Source organism: Passer montanus, unplaced genomic scaffold (assembly GCF_014805655.1).
Source record: "Passer montanus isolate IOZ18808 unplaced genomic scaffold, ASM1480565v1 scaffold4, whole genome shotgun sequence".
Classification (NCBI taxonomy): Eukaryota; Metazoa; Chordata; class Aves; order Passeriformes; family Passeridae; genus Passer; species Passer montanus.
The window spans coordinates 12,502,984-12,524,945 of record NW_024368818.1 but is presented as its reverse complement, the minus strand read 5'-3'; the positions used below and the strand labels follow the sequence as shown (position 1 = coordinate 12,524,945).

Below are 21,962 nucleotides of genomic sequence, written 5' to 3'. Positions count from 1 at the left end.
CTGAACTGGAAGACAGCTAGTCCCAAAGCCCTGAGCTGCACACAGTGAGGGTCCTCAGCACCAGCTTTTTGGCTCCACAGACCCACTGCTGCTGCTCTGCAGGACTTGTTCATGCAGATACAGCCTAAAAAGGCTGTATTGTTGTTCATAGCTTGTTGTTCGGCTGTTGTTGCATGCTGCTATAGCACATGCTGCGAATGTTGTGGTCCCACCCTAGAAACTTTTCAGAGGTGTTTTCCAGAGTTTCCTGTCTTTTTCCACTGGGTCCCTCTGAAGAAATACTGTGGTGACATAACAAAATTTTCTGCCTTGGAGAATGCAGATCACTCCTAGATTTCTAGGAATTAAATATTCATTCCTTGTGGAAGAATGGGCTGTATGGTCTTAAATGCTGATAAATTTCCAAAACTTCAGTGTTTTCATTGTGAACAGGATCAAGCCCTACATTGTTTAAAAGAGATTTTTAATCCCTTGCTGAGAAGACAGGACACTGAGCCTTTTCTCATCCTTGAATGTGAGAAGTTTGCTTGTTATTCTTGTTCAAAACCAGAGGGGAAAACGAATGGTACATTAGCAGAATATTAAAAGTATAATAAAAATCCTTTATTAGACCCAAGCTGCACTCCCAACCAGAGGAGTTTTCTTCACAATTTGCCTTTGTCCACAGCCATGTGGCTAAAATATGCAGTAGCCAGCAAAATTACAGCCTCTGCTGAGAGGTTTGGAGAAGGATTAAAGGTCTGGCAGGTCTTCTGGCTGAGTGCTGTATGCTGTCTACAGAGCCAGCATATCAGCTCTTCTCTTCTCTACTCCATGAATTTTGACATATGCTTTGCTGTGTTGGAGACCTCCTGAGTGAATGCTCTGCAGCTCTGAGCATGTGTGTCATGGAAAAGTTCTGTGTCTTTTGCCAGTGGATTGGACTTGGCAGGTGTATGGCAGTGAATCCAACAAGAGGAAACACCAGTGATAAATACGGTAATTTAATACTGTCTTGTTTTAGTGCCTTCTTGACTTCTAACTTTGATCCTTAGGCTTAGAATCTATAGTGAATACCATAGTCTTCTAAAATCTGATGTGTGTTCCACCATCATTAAATCAAATTTTGTGAAAAATGTAGGCTTTCAGAAGCAGATTTGTATTTTGGTCCTGTTCATACACTGCTGAACAGAGCTCTGACCCATCTGACACATTCAGTTTCATCTCTTCTTACTATAAAATGCCGCCTAAGTCCATGTTTCTTTTATATAGTTGGTGGTAAAAATATTTTTTTAATCAAATCAGTATTTCTCAAGTTTTCTATATTGAACAAATGTAAACTGAATATGTTACAGAACTTAGAACTTAGCTGAAACAAACAAAAGACATGAAAAGAAAGTGATTCAAAGGCTTTGTCTTACAAATGATTGGCACCTGAGAACTTGGTTAAAAAGCAACAGAAACTTGGCTTTTAACATCACTTTAGAGTTATGGAGGTTTATGAAATATCAGATAACAAATAGAATAACACATATATTCTGCTGTTACATAAGGCAACAGAACTGATTATTAATAAAGTTGTTTATATTTGAATTGAACATTATCTGTTTGTTTAAACTCATTGAGACTGTAAAAAACATATAAAACATTAGTGTAAATTTTTGAACTATAGATGTCACTGTTCAGTCATAAAAAGGAAGCACTGAAACAGCCTTATTTATTCATGCTGTGAATTCTACCTACAGTCACAGGTTAGTAATTCTTCAGACCCAGATCACTATAGGTCCAGAAAGCTGTTCACATTGTCTGAGTGAGATATTTTTAAGACACAAAATGAAATAAGCCCATCTTGCTGATGCTTACTAAACATGCTTTTTGGGAAGCCCAGAAGTGAATAATTTATCTTCTTGACTCTGTGACCTTGGAAAGATCAGTGTGTGTCTCTCCCTTCTTGTAGCAGGACAATGAAACAGCATGATATTTGAGTATCTATTTCATTTATTTTCAGTTAAATAGTATTGGACTCTTGACTGAGTATGCCAGCAAGTCTGGTTCCAAGTTTATTCTCAAAAGCCTGTCCTCATGAAAGAATTCAATTAGAGTAACTGAACAAGGTGAATTGAACCATATAGGACATAAAAGATGAGGGAGTCTTGATGCAGAATTGCTTTTTCCTTATGCCTCCACTGGGTTTTCCATATTGTTTCCATGAAATTCTTTTCCTTGTAACTGTGCTGGAAAGTCCTGCCACATTTGCACAAAGAGTAACTTTTAAAACAAGTATTTGGGTTGGTTTTTTTTCCAGATGTATAGATATAGAAAGTTTTTAAAAATACATTTAAAAGGCTCACCACTGAGAGATGATATTTCCACTACATCAGCTTGATTGCCAATAATAATTTTGACACTGAATTTAGTTGCACTCAACCATTTCAGCTCTAACTGCAGCTGTATTAATGGCAGGAAGGTTCCTTGTTTTAGTTGCTTAATTTGTTATGTTCAGTAGGTATGTGAACCCCGTAACTGGAGCTTGAACCTTGCCTACACATCTGTTTAGGACATTTGGATTATATAAGGAACTTTTTAAAAGATCAGCCAAAGTTTTTTTACAGATGTCCAGGAAAATTTTACTGTTTCACCAGCTCTAACTTAGGAGTCTTCTGCTTCCAGGAACTGTCTTAGCCATCTCATGGCTTTCACATCCTACGTGTTCCATGCTCTTTTCAAGCAAAAAAGCAGTCAGATTTCCATAACCAGTTCACAACTTTAAGAGATGCTCTGCCTCACTGGATTTCTATGTGACCTTAAATAAAGCTTTTATTAATGGCACTGTGCCATATGAACTCATAAGTAGAGAAAAAGAAAAAAGATATTTGTCATTTAATACTTGGCAGGGTGAACTGATGTGTTTAAAACCTTTTTTTCTTTTTAATTTTGATATTGCCCCTGTGTTGGCAAAAAACATACAAATGGGACTTCAATCCCCAACAGAGTCCCCCACACACACGAATGTTGTTATGTCTGATGAATTGCAGTGAGTGATTAATCAGAATTTGATAGCACACACTGAACATAATCAGCTCTGATTAGGGCTGGTATTGCCTAGGTCAGCTGATATTTTGAAGTTTATAGTTTCTGCCTTGATGGTGTACTTTATAAAACTGGTGTTTCATTACTGTCACATCCCCATTGTGTTGTCCTTTTAATGGGCAGAGATGGAAAAGCTCTCAGCTGATGTATTTGTTCATCAGTGAAGCCGAAAAAGGAAAGTCAACTGCCTCTATCAGCAAACATTTTGAAAAGGTTGGGAAATACATCCTTGATCTAGGATATTTCTTGTTACCATTCTTAAAAGGTGTTCACAAATGGCATTTATTCTTAGTTGAATCATGACAATTAGAATGGTCTAGGCTGCAGCTTCTGGTTGAAGCTCTAATTGCCTGGGTATCTCAGATAGACAAACTCTTGACATGGACAGATCAGAATGAGTGTAAGCATCCTCTTGCCCCCACAGTACAATGTATTTTTCTGTGTAAAGCAGCCAAATGGGTCCTCTTGCTTTTTGACAGATTCAGTGGTAGGAGTCTAATTTGTGTCTCTCTGTCCCTCACCTCCCAGGGTACCATTGCAATTGCCTCTCCCAGTTTACAGGAAGGAATTGTGAGTCAGAGATCACAGCCTGCTTCCCAAATCCTTGCCGGAATGGAGGCTCATGTGATCCCATCGGCAATGCATTCATCTGCAACTGCAAAAGCGGCTTGACAGGAGTAACGTAAGTGTCCCTCCCTAGGTGGGCAATGGGAGCTTTTTGACTCAGTGATGGTGGGCTTTTTGATCAGGCTTTTTGTACCCAAAAGCTGTGATTCACCTCACAAAAAACAACCCCAGCCTTAGCACTTATTCCAAGTCTGAGCTAATGACATCTGAGAAATCCCTGAGACTCGGATGCTCAGAAACATTTTTTCTGAACTTACTCTCCTAAGCTGTTGATTCAGGATGTTATCTCCAGACAGTTTTCTCTGAGCTACACCTATCTAAGTGCTGCCAGCTTTTTGAGCAATGTCGTAAAACCTGTGGAAGCTGCTGTGTAATCTTTGTTTTGAAAATGGATCAATTATTTAGTCACCTTAGCCCTGACATAAAAGACTAATTTATTGCAGTCATTTTCTAAATCCCTGCCTTGATCATAACCTTGGTGTAGACACAGGAAATCCTGACTTGCCCATCAACGTGCTTTTCCCTCATCTGGTTTGTCTACTGTTTGTACTTTTTCCTCTGCATTTTGCTACCTCTTGTTCTTTCCAATTCTCTCTCTTTATGGTTCCTGTTCTTTTTTTCCCCCACCTCTAGTATTTGTTTATTTTATCTCCCGACCTAAACAATTTTGCATAATCAGTATATCCTTCTCTTCTCTTCTCTTCTCTTCTCTTCTCTTCTCTTCTCTTCTCTTCTCTTCTCTTCTCTTCTCTTCTCTTCTCTTCTCTTCTCTTCTCTTCCTCTTCCTCTTCCTCTTCCTCCTCAATAAATACTCTGATATTTTTACTATATTTTTTCTCAATTATCTTCTCCTTGAATCCCCCTCTAATATTTTGTATTGAAACCTATGGGATAGTCCAAAAACAATATAAAAAAGCAGATTCTCTATTACATTCAGTAAGCCTCATTAGGGTCAAGGTGCCTTTTCCTATTAGATGCATTATCTTCTTGATATCTATCAGATGCTTTAAACTCTTGTTTCCTTCTTGATAGTTTCATTTTATTGTCTTTAAAAACCCATGGAATAGCTGTAGAAAAAATTAAATGCCATTAAGTAATGTGATAATAATATGATCATTTGCAAAGTACCACAAGGCGTTAACTAATGGACCACTTTGGCAAGATAAGACATCATGCACCAGCTGGACTGCGTCTTAAATGTTCTGAGATTCCAGACTCTCCTTTTCTTCTTTTAAGGTGTGAAGAAGACATCAACGAGTGTGAAAGAGAAGAATGTGAAAATGGTGGCTCCTGTGTCAACATCTTTGGTTCATTTCTTTGTAACTGCACCCCTGGCTACGTGGGTCAATACTGTGGTCTGCGCCCCGTGGTGGTTCCCAATATACAAGCTGGGCATTCCTACGTTGGCAAGGAGGAGCTGATAGGAATAGCCGTGGTGCTGTTTGTCATATTTGTGCTAATCGTTCTTTTCATCATTTTTCGCAAGAAAGTTTTCAGGAAGAACTATTCCCGCAACAACATCACGCTCGTACAGGATCCGGCTACTGCAGCCCTGCTCAACAAGAGCAATGGCATCCAATTCAAGAACATCAGGAACAGTGGAGACAGCAGAAATATCTACCAAGAGGTTGGGCCTCCACAGGTGCCGGTGAGGCCAATGGCCTATACCCCGTGCTTCCAGAGTGACTCACGGAATAACCTGGACAAGATAGTGGATGGGCTTGGTGTGGAGCACCAGGAGATGACAACATTTCATCCAGAGTCCCCTCGAATATTGACAGCCAGGAGGGGGGTGGTGGTGTGCAGTGTAGCTCCAAACCTGCCTGCTGTGTCTCCCTGTCGCTCCGACTGCGACTCCATCAGGAAGAGCACATGGGATGCTGGGACAGAAAGTAAGTAGCACTGCGTGCCGGTCTTGTTCTTCCCTGCCTTCAGGGTGCAGCAAGTACAGTGGCACAGGTACTCTTAGTGCTCCAGCCTAATACATGTGAATTGTTACATCTCTCCAAGAAGTGATCTGGTTTAATTTTGAAAGGTTATAAATAAACCAGGCATACAAGACCTCTCTCTCTTTCTATGCATGAAGTATGACTAAAAGCATTCATTTCACTTGTTCAGAAAGCATATAGGAGTAAGTGCTCTGAGCATTTTTCAGTGATACAAGGCACTCATCCTTCTATTGGAAAAAAACAATTTGGGGCAGAATTCTCAAATATAAATCCTGTTAGGTTCAGGCTGTTTGTCTTCCAAGGGAGTTAAAAATATTTAAACCATCTGCAAGAAACAATCCTGTTTTGCATCAGGGAGAAATGAACTAATATTCCCTACTTTCAGTGTCTGTGAAGTGAAGCAGAAAATCACGTATGGCTTGATATATAGCATTATAGGATCACCTTTTCAGGCCATTGCATTCCCCTCTGCTTCCAGTATCAGAGTCATCATGGAATTTCAATCCCCACGCTTACCCTATTTGTGCCATGATGGTTCCTCACCTGATAACACAGTGCTCCCTTCATTCCTGAACTGGAGATGGAGCAAACTTCACATCTTCTGTCATGGCAGGAAATACCAATTTTCTGGGACAGAGTTGCAGCCCTGCATCATCTATCCTTGCAAGTCAGAACATGTCATATGGACTGGGAGATGTTTGCTTCACCATATGTGATTTTTTAAAAGGTGTTTTCTCTTATTAAGGATTTTTTCTAATGCATCTTCCAGTACCTGTTGGAGGGGGCTTACAAGAAGGCTGGGGAGGGACATTTCACAAGGGCCTAGAGTGATGAATGGCCTTAAGCTGAAGAAGGGTAGGTTTAGATTAGCCATTAGGAAGAAATTCTTTACTGTGGGGGTGGTGAGGCACTGAAACAGGTTGCTCAGAGACAGGATGGATGTCCCATCCCTGGAAGTATTCAAGGCCAGATTGGATGGGGCTCTGAGCAACTGGTCTAGTGAAAGGTTCACTCTGGTCTAGTGAAAGGTTCCCTGTCCATGGCATGGAAATTGGAACCAAATAATCTTTAGGATCCCTTCCAGCTCAAAGTGTTTTATGACTCTGTGATCTTCAACCCTATTGCAGCACAGCCCTAACCAAAACTGTCGCGTAACACTGCACAATCCAGTCCTATAATTGAAAGAAATGAGAACTGAGGAATAGAGAGAGGAATTTAGCAACAGGTCAAGAGGACAGCATTATGTTGTGCCAAGGGAGGTTCAGGATGGACATCAGGAAGAACTTCTGCTTTGGAAGAGTGGTCAGGCCTTGGAACTGACTACCCAGGGAGGTGGTGAAGTCACCATTCCTGGAAGTGTTCAAGAAATGATTGGGCATGGCACTTAATGCTATGGTTTGATTGGCATAGTGATGTTCAGTCAAGGATTTGGCTTGATGATCTTGGAAGTCTTTTCCAGCCTTATGGAGTTTATGATTCTATAGCTGTGCCCTGATCCGCACATTTTCATCCAAGGCAGCACACAAGCTAAGGTCATGTAGTGAAAAATTGAATTAATTTTCATTTATTTGGGCTGTATTTCAGGGTTGTGTTGTGTCTGACCTTTTAAACTTTAAATATAGTTAAGCTGATTGAAAGCATCATCACACCAGCCCCCACTCATGCTCTGTTCTATATTCTCCTGGGTGTTTGTGCCACCAGCGCTGCTGGTACTGGTAGGAATAGAAATTCCTGCCAGCACAACATGAGGCCATACCAGGGAGACAGACCTCAGCTGTCACAGAGTAGGAAGCAGTGCAGCTTTGTTACTGCAGCACTCAATTCATCAGCTCCATACTCTGCTGCACAACAGGAGCAAATCAGCTCTTACCATGTGGGAGTGTGCTGTGCTGGGTAGAAATGCCTACAGCTGGCAGGTAGAGAGCTGTACTTTCATGTTGATAGCACCTGGTTGTCTTCATTTGTAATTGGCTCAGGTATCCTAGTGCTTACAAAGGAGGATAGCTTTTTGTGTTCCTGATTATTGCCCATATAATGTGTAGTTGAATATGTTTATTTATATGTGTTTAATTACAGGAGAATTTATACCATAGGTTGCAGTTACATTTCTAAACAGTAGAGTTGTGAAGACTGAATGTCCTTGATGAAAAGCAATGTAAATTAAAGCATATTCTATTATATGTAGTGATGGAGCTATTAAAATCTGATCCAAGGGCCACTGATATGAATAACAAGATGCACAGTAACTTTACTGAGCCTTGAATGAGCCTTTAACGAGGCTCTCAAATTAGGAAATGAGCAGTAAAGATAAATGTAACTGTAATCTCTTGTATAAGCTGTTTATACCACATTCCTTAAGTCATCATTTTTATTGCTTTTGAGACTATATGTCATTTAAAAAGACAATATTGTATACAGATGTTTCTTCCTTGATTACAGTGTTGTCAGCCACTTGAAAGACTTCTTGGGCTTCAAACACTTCAAAAGTCTAGGTATCTTCACCAGCTGCCTTCTTGACGAGTAGGTCATGTCCTCTGTGTGAAGGAAATAATTTTATTCTGACTCAAATAATAGAAGGCAGGATTTAAATGTGTCTGTGGTATAAATAGATAAATGTGCACACCTAGAGAGTACCATTTTGCTTTGTCTTTGCTGTCGATGAAGGTAAAGGGGTTGATGACGCTGAAGAAGTCACCTGTTTTTCAGGAAGTAATAAAGGCAGCAACTCTGAAGTACAGTCCCTCAGCTCCTTCCAGTCTGATTCCGGCGATGATAATGGTAAGAAATGATTTCATCTTTATTATGCTGGGGGGAAAACTATTTATCTCTCTCTCTCTAATATTATTAAAACACTTATGTGACATCTTGAAACCCTTTAACAATGCCGAAAGTAAACAAGTCGTGGGTTCAAACCCTGACTTTGTGTTCCACTTACTAAATTATAGGAATGTAATAAAAATCTTGATTCTTAGGGCTGTTGTATCAGGACCGAGAGAATGAGAGGTATGATACAGCAGAGTCACATTGCCAAGATTTAAGTTGACTAATAGGTTGTGAGTGAAACTGTAGAATTTATATAATTTTCCTTCTGGGAAGAGCATGACTTTCATGTTTCACCAGTCGAATAAAAGGGATTTCTGTGCTATTTGCCAGTCTCATTCATGGTCCCAACAAAACTCTTCTGGTTCTCAGCCTCAACAATGAGCGGATGAGCCAGTCCCCAGCATCTTGGCTTCTCCCTGACAATCACAGCTCAGCAAACAATAGAGCACCATTATAGCCTTGTTCAGTGCATACTCAGTGCCTGCCTCTCATGTCCTGCATCATTATCTCCCTGGGTGACACAGGCAGAGCCATACACAGCCCACTGAAAGGTCCACAGAGTCAGAGCAAACCTTTGTTCCTGCAGCCCGTGTATGTTGAGCAGTGGGTCCGAGAAAAGTCAAGATGTTTCTGCTGGGGAGGGATGGTGGATGTCTGGGAAGCCTCATTCAGACACACAGAAAAAGACTATCACAAAGGAATTGTACTTGGTTTCCTCAGCCACCAGTTAATGAACTGTCTGTAGACTTAAGTTCCTCAGTCATGTCATGCAGCTGTTCTCTAGGAACTCTGAAATGTTGGAAAAGCACTGATGGCAAAAGTTCCTTTTGGTCCGCTGTGCCTGAAGCATTACAATTATTTTTGTCAGGCTTCCCAATGCTTTTCTGCCCCTGCACCAAAAAGACCCCTTTAGCCTTTTTTTAGGATAAGTATTATTTAATAATATGTATTTACATTATAGTTACCTTTAGAATAATTATTCAAGTGGTCATTTATTGTACATTGTTACTTTTTATATCTCACAAATTCTAATTAGACATTTCAAACTCTTGATCCTGTCTCCACTGAAATCATTGACACAGTACCCACAGAAGCTGGATTGGACCTTCTGTGCCCACTCATTTTTTGTGAAGGCTGCATTTAAAATATGGCCTTTAGAGATAACATTTCTAGTTCAGGGTTCAAACAAATCCATATCTTCAGGGAGAATGAGGGAAGAAACTTAAATCATCTGAGTCATTTGCAGAGATCGATGCAAGAGCACACACTCTGGTTTGCTTGAAGCAGCAGGGAAGGTTTGCAGTGAAAGAGCCTAAAGGGCAAAGCCAGGCATAAGTAAGCATATACATACTCACATGCCTGTACTTTAGGGCTGATGGATATGCTTCCTGAAACCATCAATCTTTGCTCTTCTTGTCATTTTAATTCTATTTACTTCACATACCTGCAAAGGTTAGAAGGTTGTCAGTGAAAACACAACAAATACAGTTCATCATGCTCTTTGATGAGACAGGACAGTGGCTCCTTCTCCAAACCCCTTCCTCCAAAGCCAAGAGCAATGCTGCTGGGTTCTCAGGCTAGCAGAGGAGACAGGCTTGTGTCACACAGATGTACAAATGGCTATGCTGATACTGACTTGTGAAACTGGGTAGCAGCTTGTACCTGGGAAACCTATCTTGCAGCAGTGGATCACTGGGATGAATTCCACTGAAGGTGCAGGCAGCTTCCACTCACCCTCTCCAGGGCTCTTGGACCTTTCTCTTGCTGTGTCAAGGGCTTGTCTTACCATGAGAACTCACATGGGGTGAGATTTTGAAGCTGCTTTTTTTTCTCTCACCTTATTTCTCCTGCATTTAAATTGCTCAGTTTCCCTAGTCTTTCTATGAGTAGTTAGCAGTAATTTTTGTAGTCCAAAATCTGAGCAATGATGTATTTGAGCATTGAGTTGCCCTGAGTTGTGTGGGATGGTGTTCCCTCTTATCTGTGAATATGCTCTGCACAGCTCCCACCAGAGCCGCCCTTAGTTACAAAGAAAACTGTGTTGGCCCTGGGTTTTGACCTGTTTTTCACTTTCAGGTTTTTTCCTCTAATAGTTTACAGCTGCCCTCGATCTTTTTTCCCAGCCATGCAGCACTAACTGCATGGAGTCCCTTATTTTTCTATCGTGTTTATTTTGCGTTAGCCAGTATGAGCCTCCTTTGTATAATTACTGTTGCTGTTGATGGCATAAATATGCTGATCATAGACACAGAACAGGGGTCCTTTGGTTTATCAAGGCTCTTTTTGCTAAGCCCTCACTAGAACTGAGGAAGTTGGATGATATGCCTGATCCCATGCTCAAAATTTAGCAAAACCATGAAAATATTCAGCGTATGTCAGCACTGTTAACACATTTCTTATGATCTCTAAGCCTGTTGGCTATGTGAAACAAAAAAGTATGTTTTGCCCCACGTTGCTCCAGGCAATTGGTTTTCTCATAACTAAAGACAAAGGAAAAGGGAAGGATCCACTGCCCACTCATCCAGAGCTTTCCCTTCAGTTTTGTTTTTTGGGTTTGTTTCATGTTCTCGGAGGCAGGAGTGTTGGCTGGTGCAAAATGTAGATCATCTAGAGGACCACACAATATAGGCCTCCAGATTAAACAGCTGCACAGTCTATATTAATGATTTCAAGGGAAAAGTAGGTTTTGTTGGAAAAGCTGCAGAGAACACAAAGCATTTGTGAAACTATTCTGTCAAACAGGGGTCAAAATTTGAACCACAGCTACATGGCTCTGTCCTCCTAATTATAGCTGTGCTGCTTAACCTCCCTGAGGTATTGCACAGCATGACACAGACAGTAAATAAGTAAAACATTCCTCTTAGGAAATAGATTGAGCTTAACACCATTTGTGATGGTGAGATGGTCTAAAAGATAATGATCCTTGGAGCACATAGCACCATCTCTGGAGACCTCTGAGCAAGAATGAATTAGAAATTAGTGTCAGGTAGACAAGAAACTGCTTCGGTTAATTGAATCAGCTGACCAGTCTGCTTGAATTTATGAGGTGATACACATCATTCCATATGCCTTTCTGGAAATGCTGGTTTGGAATTTATCAGCACTCTGAAGATATATGGGATTATCTGAAATGAAATGTCCTGCAACCAACTGCATAAATCATGCATTGGTCAGCAGCCTTTTTTTTTTCTTTCAATGTCAGTTCTGTCTTTTGAGAGAATTTATTGTGGTAACCTATGATGTGTGTTTTAAATACTAACCTGAAGCTGTCCTTCCCCTCCCTTATTTTCTGCTTTCCCTCCCCTGCAAGCTTCCATAGTGACTGTCATACAGCTTGTCAACAATGTAGTTGACACTATAGAAAATGAAGGTATTTAATTTTTTTTCTTTCTTGTTATACAAAAATGCTTCCTATTTTCATTGTGAAACATTCCAGCAGAACCTCACTAATCTACACTGACCAGCAATCCTGTGGCAGGGATTGGGTTTTGCAGATCAGCATGTTCACCAGCAAACATGAAAATGCCAGAGGAATGTACCACAAAATATCTGTGGGTAACTGGAGGTGGTAGAAAAGGTGTCAAGCCTTCATCCTGTTCTGTTCAAGTCAATGTTTCTGCTTGTTTATTCTCATTGCCTTCAGAGAAAATAATAGACTGATAATGGAGCCATATCATTGAGATGATGCTGGCTGCAGAGACTGGGAAACAGAAGATGACACGGGAAGTCTGTAAAGTGTCCCATGCTGCAGCAGAGCTGGGGTCTGTACCCCAGTGGTATCACACAGAGAGGAGCACAGTGGTGGCTGCCCAGTGGCAGGTTTCTCCCAGGAAACCCTGCCAAACAGCGGATGTGTGGGCACAGCTCCACGATGCCGTGGCTCTCCCGTGGTGTTGGTGTGCCCATTCAACAGGGCATGGCAATGTGCTCCAAGGAGCCAGCACTCACCTCTTCCACTGACCTCCTGGGTAACCTCAGGCATATCATGTTACAAGTGAACCTGTAATGCGGGGATATCACTATTTTCTTTTTTCCATAAAGCACTGAGGAAATGTCTTGTTATCATAGATGAACATTACTTTTATTTATTTTCCAACATTTTTCCTACCCTTGGGCAAATGTCAACTCAATATCAACTCAGGTTATCCACAAATGAAAAATTTCATCTGTCCTTAGCAAATTTAAGACAGATTTACGTACTTCAGCTAATCTAGTCTGCATAATACATGAAGATGATTAAGTAAATTATTTTTGTGAAACTACTGATTTTTTCTTGAGCCAGTATCACTGTAATTTTGAAAAACACTTTTACTGCTAGCTAGTGATGCCACTTAAGTATTTGTTCATAGTACATTTATTGATTTCCTGAAGTATAGGAGTGCCATTCTTCTCACTATCAAAAAAAAAAAAAATTAAATAGCCAAGGTTAATTCAAAAGAGAGTCTCATTCAAAAAATTTAAAAATTACCTTGAAAAGAAACCACAGGCACTGCAAATGACCTTGCCTTTCTAAGGGAAAACTTAAGCAAACACACTGGCTCATTATCATGCTTTACAGGCCAGAAAAAGCCAGTCTGGCAGTGGTTTCAAGAGACCATCACTGAAAATGCTTTGCCCACTTCCCAGTTCCTTACATGAAACTTAGGATTCTTAGGATTGTCTGCTGTGCAGCAGAGCTGTTGGAAGTGGTGAATAATTAGCCACACTGGAGCTCTGGGCAGAATTGCTGCCACAGAGTCATGGGAGGATGTGGCTCCTGCCTCAGGGACCTGCCTGGGGTTGTGCAAGTCAGCAAATTAGTGAGGTTCTCCTGGATCCTGATCCACACAACTCAGAGGGCCCTGACACATCTCGGGTGCGGTGCCATGACACTGACCCCAATACAGCAAAATCCACTATACAAAGAAGAGGGAAGTGCAGAAGAGAGGTTAGGGCCGGTTCAGACACTGCTGCTAAACCTGTAGTAGCCCCAGCCCTCCTCGCTCCAGGACATGGCACAGCAGGTGGAGAACTCCTGCCTGGCTATCGAGCTAAGGGAGAAATCACCATCACCCCATGCACCATGTGGTGATGAGCAAGGGCAAGTGTGATCTTAGCAGGTGAAGGGCTGGAGAGGTCTCCTCTGCCCTCGCCTGTGTCTGAGCCACAGAGGTCACAAGCCATAAAGGTCTGTTTCTCCTGCCAGACCTCCTCCAGCAATGTCATCCAGAGACTTTGCCCGATGACTTCTTGCATGAAGCCAAATAACACGCGGCTGAACAAGAGCATACCCATCTAGAAAATGCTGCAGCTTATTCCCCGCTCTTGTCTCACATAAAACCTCCTTCCTTGCTCTCTCCCCCACCCCTGCACCCTCTCCATACTGGAATGCCTCCCTTGCCACCAGCTAGCATGGCAGTGCAGGTGGGAGGTGGGTGTGGGGTTGCGGAGCATTGTAGCTGATAGCCCCATTAAATGGCTTTGTATTCTATTCTATTCAGGTTCTTATACCGTGCCCATCACCATGGTATCTGAGCCCAGGTGGGCCCAGATTTGTTTGAACCGGCCCTGAGAATGGTAGATTCTTATTTTTCTGTTTCAAAGTGAACAAGTGAGAGAAAAATGTACTTTGCAATTATAAGCCGTGTCGATAGTGGATAGCCCTTTTTTGTGCTAAGAATTACAACTCTAATGTAATTCTGTATCTGTTCAGTGAGGGTAAATAATTAAGATATGATAGAAAAGGAATATAATACACGACATAAACATTTCTTTATGTATGTCTGTGTTTGACAGGCAAGCTTATCTTGTAAGTTAAAATAAAGAATAATTAAAAATCCTACTAAAATGACACCATGGCAGCTTTACTTTAGAAAATTGCATGCAGAGTTTTGTATTTTCACATGTAATACAATGCTGGTGACAAACTCCGAGTTACCAGTTTTTGCTTTTCACTTTGTATCTGACAGTGTCTGTTATGGATCAAGGACAGAACTACAACAGAGGTGATTTTTCTGGGGCACCTTCTGCCTGTGGGCCAGGGTGGGCAGAGCACTGACTTGATCTATTTGGTTTTTTTTCTTGAACTGCTTCACGCGTACTCTTTTGTTTGAATTCTGTTGGGTTCAAAAGATGCATGAGAATGGTCAGCCACTTTTTTTGTTTCAAAATTCAGTTTTCAGTCAATCAGATTATTTGCTTGCACACTTTCTTTCTTGAAGTCATTGGAGGTGGAAGGGGAGCTAAGATGAGATTCCACAGGCATGCTGACTGCATTTAAAGATTTTTTTCAAATAACTGTGAAAAGCAGTAATTCAGACATTTTGATTTCTTGGACTCATAGTTTCTAATACAACCCAGTAGCATCTTAAAAAGCAAAATGCCTGAGACCGGCCGTGTTTTGTTTCTTTGCTTGTTTGCATTAGCATCATAATGCAATTTATTCTCCTCCTCTACCCCTCTGGTCAGAGCATGGCTGACCTGTGTCCGTGGCCTGTGGGGCATGCTGTGATTGAATGTGCTGTGAGGACTCAGGCAGGTGCATGCAGAGCACTCTGCTCTCCTCTGTGCTCTCATCCTAACAGAGCGCTGTGGTTCTCTTCCCTGCTGCAGCGTATCATTGGGATACCTCTGACTGGATGCCCAGTGCTCGCTTGTCCGACATTGAGGAAGTGCCCAATTTTGAGACAACAGATGGAGGCTCGGCTCATCACGGCAGCACCAGAGAACTGGAAACAGATTACTACCTTGGTGGCTACGACATCGACAGCGACTACCCTCCCCCTCATGAAGAGGAGTTCTTGAGCCAGGACCAGTTACCACCTCCTCTCCCAGAGGATTACCCAGACCAGTATGAAGCCCTCCCACCCTCGCAGCCGGTCTCAATGGCAAGTACTCTCAGCCCTGACTGCAGGAGACGGCCGCACTTCCACCCGAGCCAATACCTCCCTCCCCACCAGTTCCCCAATGAGACGGACACCACAGGATCTCAGACTGGGAACGAATTTAGTACTTTTGCTGTTGGCCCAAGCCAGAGCACAGAAAATGCTAGTGCAGGTAAGGTGCCCTTATCCTTGCACAACTCTCTCAACGCCTCCTCCTCTGACGTCTCAGCCGGCTGCGGCTTTGATGACTCCGAAGTAGCCATGAGTGACTTTGAAAGCGTGGAGGAACTCAGCCTAGAAAATGTTCACATTCCATTTGTGGAGACCCAGCAACAGACACAAGTGTAAAGGAAGCTCCTTTCCTCTTCCTCCTCCTCTTCTTTTTTTTTAATTTTGTCATTTGGTCCAATTAATAGTATAAATATTGAGAAGAAATTTTGCTGAAGGTGTGTCTATATATATATTGGGCAAAGAAAAGTACAGTATAACCCATTATTAACTTGTTCAGAAATGATACTGTATGTGCAGACACGAAGAGACCAATTGTGTTAAGTATTATACATCACAAAATTGTTACAGACAATCTGGAGAGAGTGTACCTTCTATTTATTACCAAGAGTAAAACTCAGCTTTTGAGGCAGGGGGAAGAATAACTGCTAAATAATTTCTTTCTCTCTCACAAAGTTGGGTTGTTTTGGTTGGTTTTTTTTGGCATTGTGTTATTAAAAGTGTTACAGTGTTATGATCTCCCCACAGTATTAAGGAATGGGTATGGATCATTCTAGAATGCACTGTTGCATGAAATTTTATGTCAGCAAAGAGTGAAAGCAATTGATTGCTGGTGCTGCTGGAAACAACATGTCAGATGGCTAAAAAAAGCAACATTTCCGAATTGACCTATCAAAGACAAGTGACCAGTTATTTGTCCATAAATATTTATCTATACTTTTGTTCATTGCATGGCATGTCATTCTACTTTGTGTAGAGTAACACACATACATACAGTTTGTATTTACTCTAAATTGGCTTACATTACTTGTCATTTTTAAAAACCTGATGTCAGGTGCACATGCATAGCTTTGCCCATGAGAACTTCCCGAAATGTCAGAGTTGGCTCAGGAGTGGCCTGGTTTTGCCCCAGCTGTGTATGCACAGCATCTGTTAATGTGTATGCAATGTGAACATGGATCTGAAAACTTGAGGTAGCCTACACAGCTGATCATGGAAATTTCCTGCTATGGCAATCAGTTCTTTACCAGCAGTCCTCATGCTGCAGTTTCTGCAGTGAAATTAGTTGCAATTAAGTTACGTATAAGGCAGCTGTAACCTCACATTGTTAGTTTAACATCTTTTGGCAAATCCCTAGAGTTCACAGGATGAGTTCTCAGCTGCTGTAGACTGACTCAGTCGGTGGAGCTGCATGAGTGGACTGTGGCCAATGATCCGTCACCAGATTTTCCACTGGGTGCATGATTTTGTAGGATTTGAGTACATCCAAAGGTTGTTTGCAGACTTCATAATATTGTTGTGGAATCAAGAAAACCAGGACATCTGTATGCTTTTATGCTTCCCTCAGCCTGATTGGAGTAAATGGTCATTCACACTGATTTGGTCAGAGTAGTCAAGTGCAACCTGGAAATATTGGATTTTCACTCAATGTATTAAAGCAGAGTATACACACCTGTTGCTTGGTGCTCTGGAAATGTTTTTACCCCACTGCATTTTTCAGCGTCTGTGTACCTTACCAGTGAATGTGAGTCTACAAGCCTGCATTACTGTTGGGTTTTCAACCATTTCTTCCATGGCATAATTCTGTCATTCTGAAAAGCTATTGAATACCCAAATCCTTTTGATAAATGAACAGATTCATTAGCAGGTCTTCTGTGCTGCTTTCCTTGTCCTGTCCCTTGGTTAATCACCTTAACTGGATAGTTTCAGCAGTTGTATGCCAGGGCATGTTCTTGACTGACATGAGTTTCACACAAAGTTTAATTGTGGGCTATTTCTTGACACACAGAAAGGGTTTATTCAGAAATTTTCCCCAACACAAAGAAATTACTAGTAGAATGTAATTTAAATAATTGCAGCTTGTAACACTTTTAATAAAACAGGATTTCTAGAATTCTTGGACTAGGTACAGTGTGTTGCTGCTTCCTTCCAATAGTTCGTTTAGCTGTGAAAGATTGGTGTGGATATTTTTCTTTGGGATGATGCAGCAATTCTTGAGTAGAAAACAGCTCATTATGCAGGTATATGAATAAACTGAGTGAACTTCTGGAAAAAATGTACTGCACATACAAGTATTATCAAGTACTTGTCTGCAAATAGGTCCTGTCCATTGAATTTATGAATGTCACTTGGTCTTCTCAAAGTAAACATGCTTCTGTAACAGTGATATATTCTGAATGTGCTCATGGTACGTTTCAAACCCTTTCCCCTGATATGATTCCTGTGTTTTTGAGAAGAAAAAAATGCGGAAATTTGTATTGTGATTGCAAGGAACTGAGGCATTTGCCAGAAGGCCATAAAATAGTTTGGCAAGCCTAGAGGCATGGATAGAGGATAACTCGTATTGTTCATGAAGTCTGTGTTACAGAAAAGGAAATGCAATTAGATTGATGTCTCTTCAAGAGTTAGGAGCATCAGAGCTGGCAAAGCAATTCTGCAAATTTAGCTGCACTTTTTAAAAGCTTGTATGACCTTCTGAGAATGTGATGCTCTCTTAGCATCAGGCTGCAGTTTACATGAGGTTTGCTCCTACTCAGTTTTGGTTTGAGACATTTTTATCCATTATGCAAGTAATTCTGTTCAAGCCCCCAGATAGTTATTAGGTGTACTTGTCACCTGTCTTCTGTAGTGAAAGTTCTTGCGTAAGCGTGAGACACCAGTATCAAACCTTTACTGGAACATATCAAAAGTGTCATGAGGGACAGCACGAGGGGTGCCTAGTGATTGCCATACAAAAAACAACAAAAAAAAATCAATGTTTCTTACCAAGCTTGTTGCCTCAGTAATATATTGTTGGTAGTGAGTTTTATTAGTAAAATATGCATAACGACAATGTATAGTATTTTTTCTGTTTGATGTTGTTGCCATTTCATTTCACTGAACACCTACTTATTAAAGTGCTGTTGGGAAGGTGCCAAGGATCACCTGTTCAGCCTTCTCTGTCCTATTCATGATTTCTATACCTCAATATGTCCTCCCCTCCAAATCCATCTTCAGGTTCCCCTCTGTGAATATTGGTAGTTCTGTGGCCTTTCTGGTTTTGTTCAGGCTCTTTTCGATAATGGTAAGACCCAAATGCAGATGTAAAGGTGAAGTAGCTCTTAGGGAGTAAGATTTTCATGTTGACATCTCTTGTTAAACCAAGCCATTTTATTTTCTTTTTAATTACTACTCCACACAAACAAGTCAAAATCTTCTAATCTGGAACATAGGAACACATCCATAATGTAATGTAAGAATTACTGTTCATATTAGCATTTCCAATATATGTTTCCTTTTTCTGCCATATGATGATTTTTGTAGCACTGCAGCTGTCAGGTCCCTGGTTCTGCAAGAGCTACCCTGCACATCTCTGCCTATCCTGTCTGTCTGTATTTCAAACTGCATTCCTGTAGATGGCTCCACTACACGACATTTTCTCTCAGAATAATCTGTAGCAGATGATTTCATAGGCTTAATGAAGTACTTTTAAGTATCATTGGCTTATAACTTAGGATCAAGAAAGTTTTTGCTTTTTGGAAAGAAGCAGCAAGAGAAAAAAACAACTTGTTAAAATACAAACACACATTTATATCAAAAATCATGAACTTTGCCAGGGATGTATGAGTCTAAGTAAAAGGGTGCTTGTTCTCTGCATTTTGATCTCACAAGTTGAGAGTGTCGTGTGCAGTGCTGGCCTTTTTAATAAAGCTGGCAATGGAAAGACCCTTACAGTGACTGCAACATGATTTATTCTGCCAATACCACATTAGGTGGCCCTGTGTAAAACAAAAAATTAGGCTTATGTACCATTCTTAAGTATGTGAATTACTTTGTATTATAAATATTTTTTAAAAAGCGGGGGGGTGAAACCCCCCACAAAACTATAGATACTGAATGTACTTGCTGTCCTTGACCAGTATCTTGAAGTGGAATAAAGGGCCAAATCTGACACCATGGAGATGTACAATCACTTTCCTCTCATGGGAGAAAATGGACAACCCCACTAGAAGACCTACATAAAGTTGCCTTCCTCTAGGATCCTCTTATAGGATACAGCCTATTAGGCAACCAGGAGAACTTTGGAATGCAGAGATTGGCTACAGAACTGTGACTTCCTGTCAATAGAGTTCTCCTTAAGCTCAGTAATGTCTTTGATCCCAAACTATCCTAGGGGTTTCTTTAACATATAATTCCAGAGAAAGGCTGGAAGGAGTCAAAGGCTTCTCACTGCCACTGTTTTCCTGAACCTGAAAGTTGTGTGCACCATCTGTCAAGTATGGTCTCCACCTCTGCACGTCTCACAAAGAATTTAAATTATGGTCTTCAGAATTTTTTCTCCCATTCTCTAAATTCGATAGTGTAGTCTGAAGCAGTGAGAGCCTTGATGTATCAGTACCCTCTCTAGTCAGAAACTCAGTGTGTCTGTAGCACAGTGAATAAAAGCATGTCGTGAAATGCTGATCAATGGGGAGGCAGCAGCTGTTGTCTCTGTGAGCCAGGCAGAGACATTTTGAGAACATGACATAAAAGTTGTTGCTCTGGTCTCCTATAAATTCCATCATAAAGGAAAACATGCTGAACAGGACAAATGGCTGAGACCACACTTTACTCCTCATCGAAAAAGCTAAATGGATGCTATAGTAAGTATATCCTTACAGTCAATAACTGCAGTCATGGGAGAGGGAGGTGAAGGTGCCCTGGACCAGTTCTGCTAAGCTTCATTTGAAAAGAAAGCATCCTTAATAATGGAGGAAGCCAGCTCTTCAGAACCAGTATGAAAGTACATTTGTGCTTTGTAGATAATGTTTGGAGCTATTCACGTAGTAATAATGGGCATTTCATTGGTTTCCAACAAGAGAGTTACATCTTCAACTTCATTCCCTGATGATTTACATCATTTACCATGTGGTAAAAACTGTGCTTTTTGCCTGTTTGCATCTCTGCTCCTCTCAATGCACCAAAATGTGATTTGAGCCTTAGAAATTTAGACCATTGCCCATTACCCATGGTTTTTAGCCTGAGATTGTGAACTTGACATTTAACGTCTCCATTATCAGAAGGGCCATCCAGTTAGTAAATTAGCTGCATCATCCAAGGGACGAGCAGATGGGGAGGAAATGAAAATAAATTTGTTTCTTTATGTAATAATGAAAAGCAATAATTGCAAATATGTCGTATTACACAAAGGCCATAAGTAATCTTTACCAGTGTTAAGAGTGCACTTGAACTGTATTATGGAAAGAGATTGGAGCCCTCAGAACTGTAGTATTCTTTTGTCATAGGAATACCTGAAACACTATTAATCAGCAATGCAATGAGCCCATACTGCCGATTTTCAGGAGATGACAAAGATGTTTAGGAGTGAAAGCAGTTCTCTTTAAAGCACTGTATTGGAAAAGATTGTCTTGTAAATTTTACCTGTCTCAAGCAGGCTGGTTTGTAAAAGATGTATGTTTTGGTGTTAAAAAAGAAGTTTATAAAATAATGTATATAATGGTTTCAAATTACCAGGCTTTTGTAGATATTTGATGCCAATCAGGTTGCTTTAATTTTTTTGTTTGTTTGTTTGTTTGTTTGATTGATATAATTCTAAAGAGTCATCAAACTTGGTTTAAGCTTCTAAGATAACAGGAAAAAAAATTTAGATCTGAAAACTTTTTAATCATTTCAAAATGTACTGTAATTTTCCTTTGGTTCAGCTCTTTTTGTTTAACTTCTTTCTGGTTTTAAGAAGATTTTTTTATTGACTTTTTTAAATGAATGTGTTTTGCACAAAAAACCTAGAGGTATGATTTTTATTCCATTTCAAGTAGGTATTAAGAAATGTCATTTTTCCAATGACAACAAAGTCAACCTTATGCAAAAGGGAAGGTTTATCACTTTGAGTGGGTATAGTTCTTCATCTGAAAACTAATTGTTCCTTCATAATTGCTGTTGGCAGTATTGTCTTGTGTTCTTTTGCTATAAAAACAAAACAAAAAAAAAGTGTACAGGTTTGTAACTGCCAAAATTTGCTAAAGTTGATGGTTAAAATAAGTTTTCCAAGTAAACAAAAAGAAAAGCCCAGCTGTGTTGACTGCTTTTTGATTTTTCTCCTACTTTCAAAGGAGTGAGCAAGATAAAATACACCAGTTCTTGAAGGAACATAGCATTTCATTCCCTCTCTGTGTTGCAGAAAATGCTACTTTTTTGAACTCTTTAAATTAATTTCATTACTACATGGAAATTCCTCCATAGGGCCCCCCACTTGCACTGCAGAGCACCCTTGCCAAGGGTTCCTTAGCTGAAATGTGTAAGCTAAGGCAGTTCCCTGATTAAAACCACATCTTTAAAGAATGCAAAAGGCATCACTGCATCATGTACCCATCTAGGCAGTGAGCTCCAAGGCAGTGAGCTCCCTCAAGAGACATTTCAGGGGACA

The 21,962-nt window shown here is 40.6% G+C and overlaps 1 protein-coding gene across 9 annotated transcripts in view; it reads left to right on the top strand.

The window, feature by feature from the left end:
• FAT3 (FAT atypical cadherin 3) overlaps nucleotides 1-21,607 on the top strand; it is a 399,017-nt gene extending 377,410 nt beyond the window's left edge. For 4 of the 9 annotated variants that reach the window (XM_039718448.1, XM_039718443.1, XM_039718445.1 and 1 more), the window contains 6 exons: nucleotides 3,598-3,751; nucleotides 4,933-5,588; nucleotides 8,310-8,423; nucleotides 11,779-11,838; nucleotides 14,417-14,452; nucleotides 15,060-21,607. In XM_039718448.1, the coding sequence (XP_039574382.1) occupies nucleotides 3,598-3,751; nucleotides 4,933-5,588; nucleotides 8,310-8,423; nucleotides 11,779-11,838; nucleotides 14,417-14,452; nucleotides 15,060-15,679 (1,640 nt within the window). In that variant the 3' untranslated portion in view covers nucleotides 15,680-21,607. Of the gene's footprint in view, nucleotides 1-3,597; nucleotides 3,752-4,932; nucleotides 5,589-8,309; nucleotides 8,424-11,778; nucleotides 11,839-13,948; nucleotides 14,025-14,416; nucleotides 14,453-15,059 lie in introns of all 9 variants that reach the window. The other 5 variants (XM_039718449.1, XM_039718451.1, XM_039718452.1 and 2 more) reach the window with 4 other exon arrangements.
• The last annotated feature ends 355 nt before the right edge of the window (nucleotides 21,608-21,962 follow it).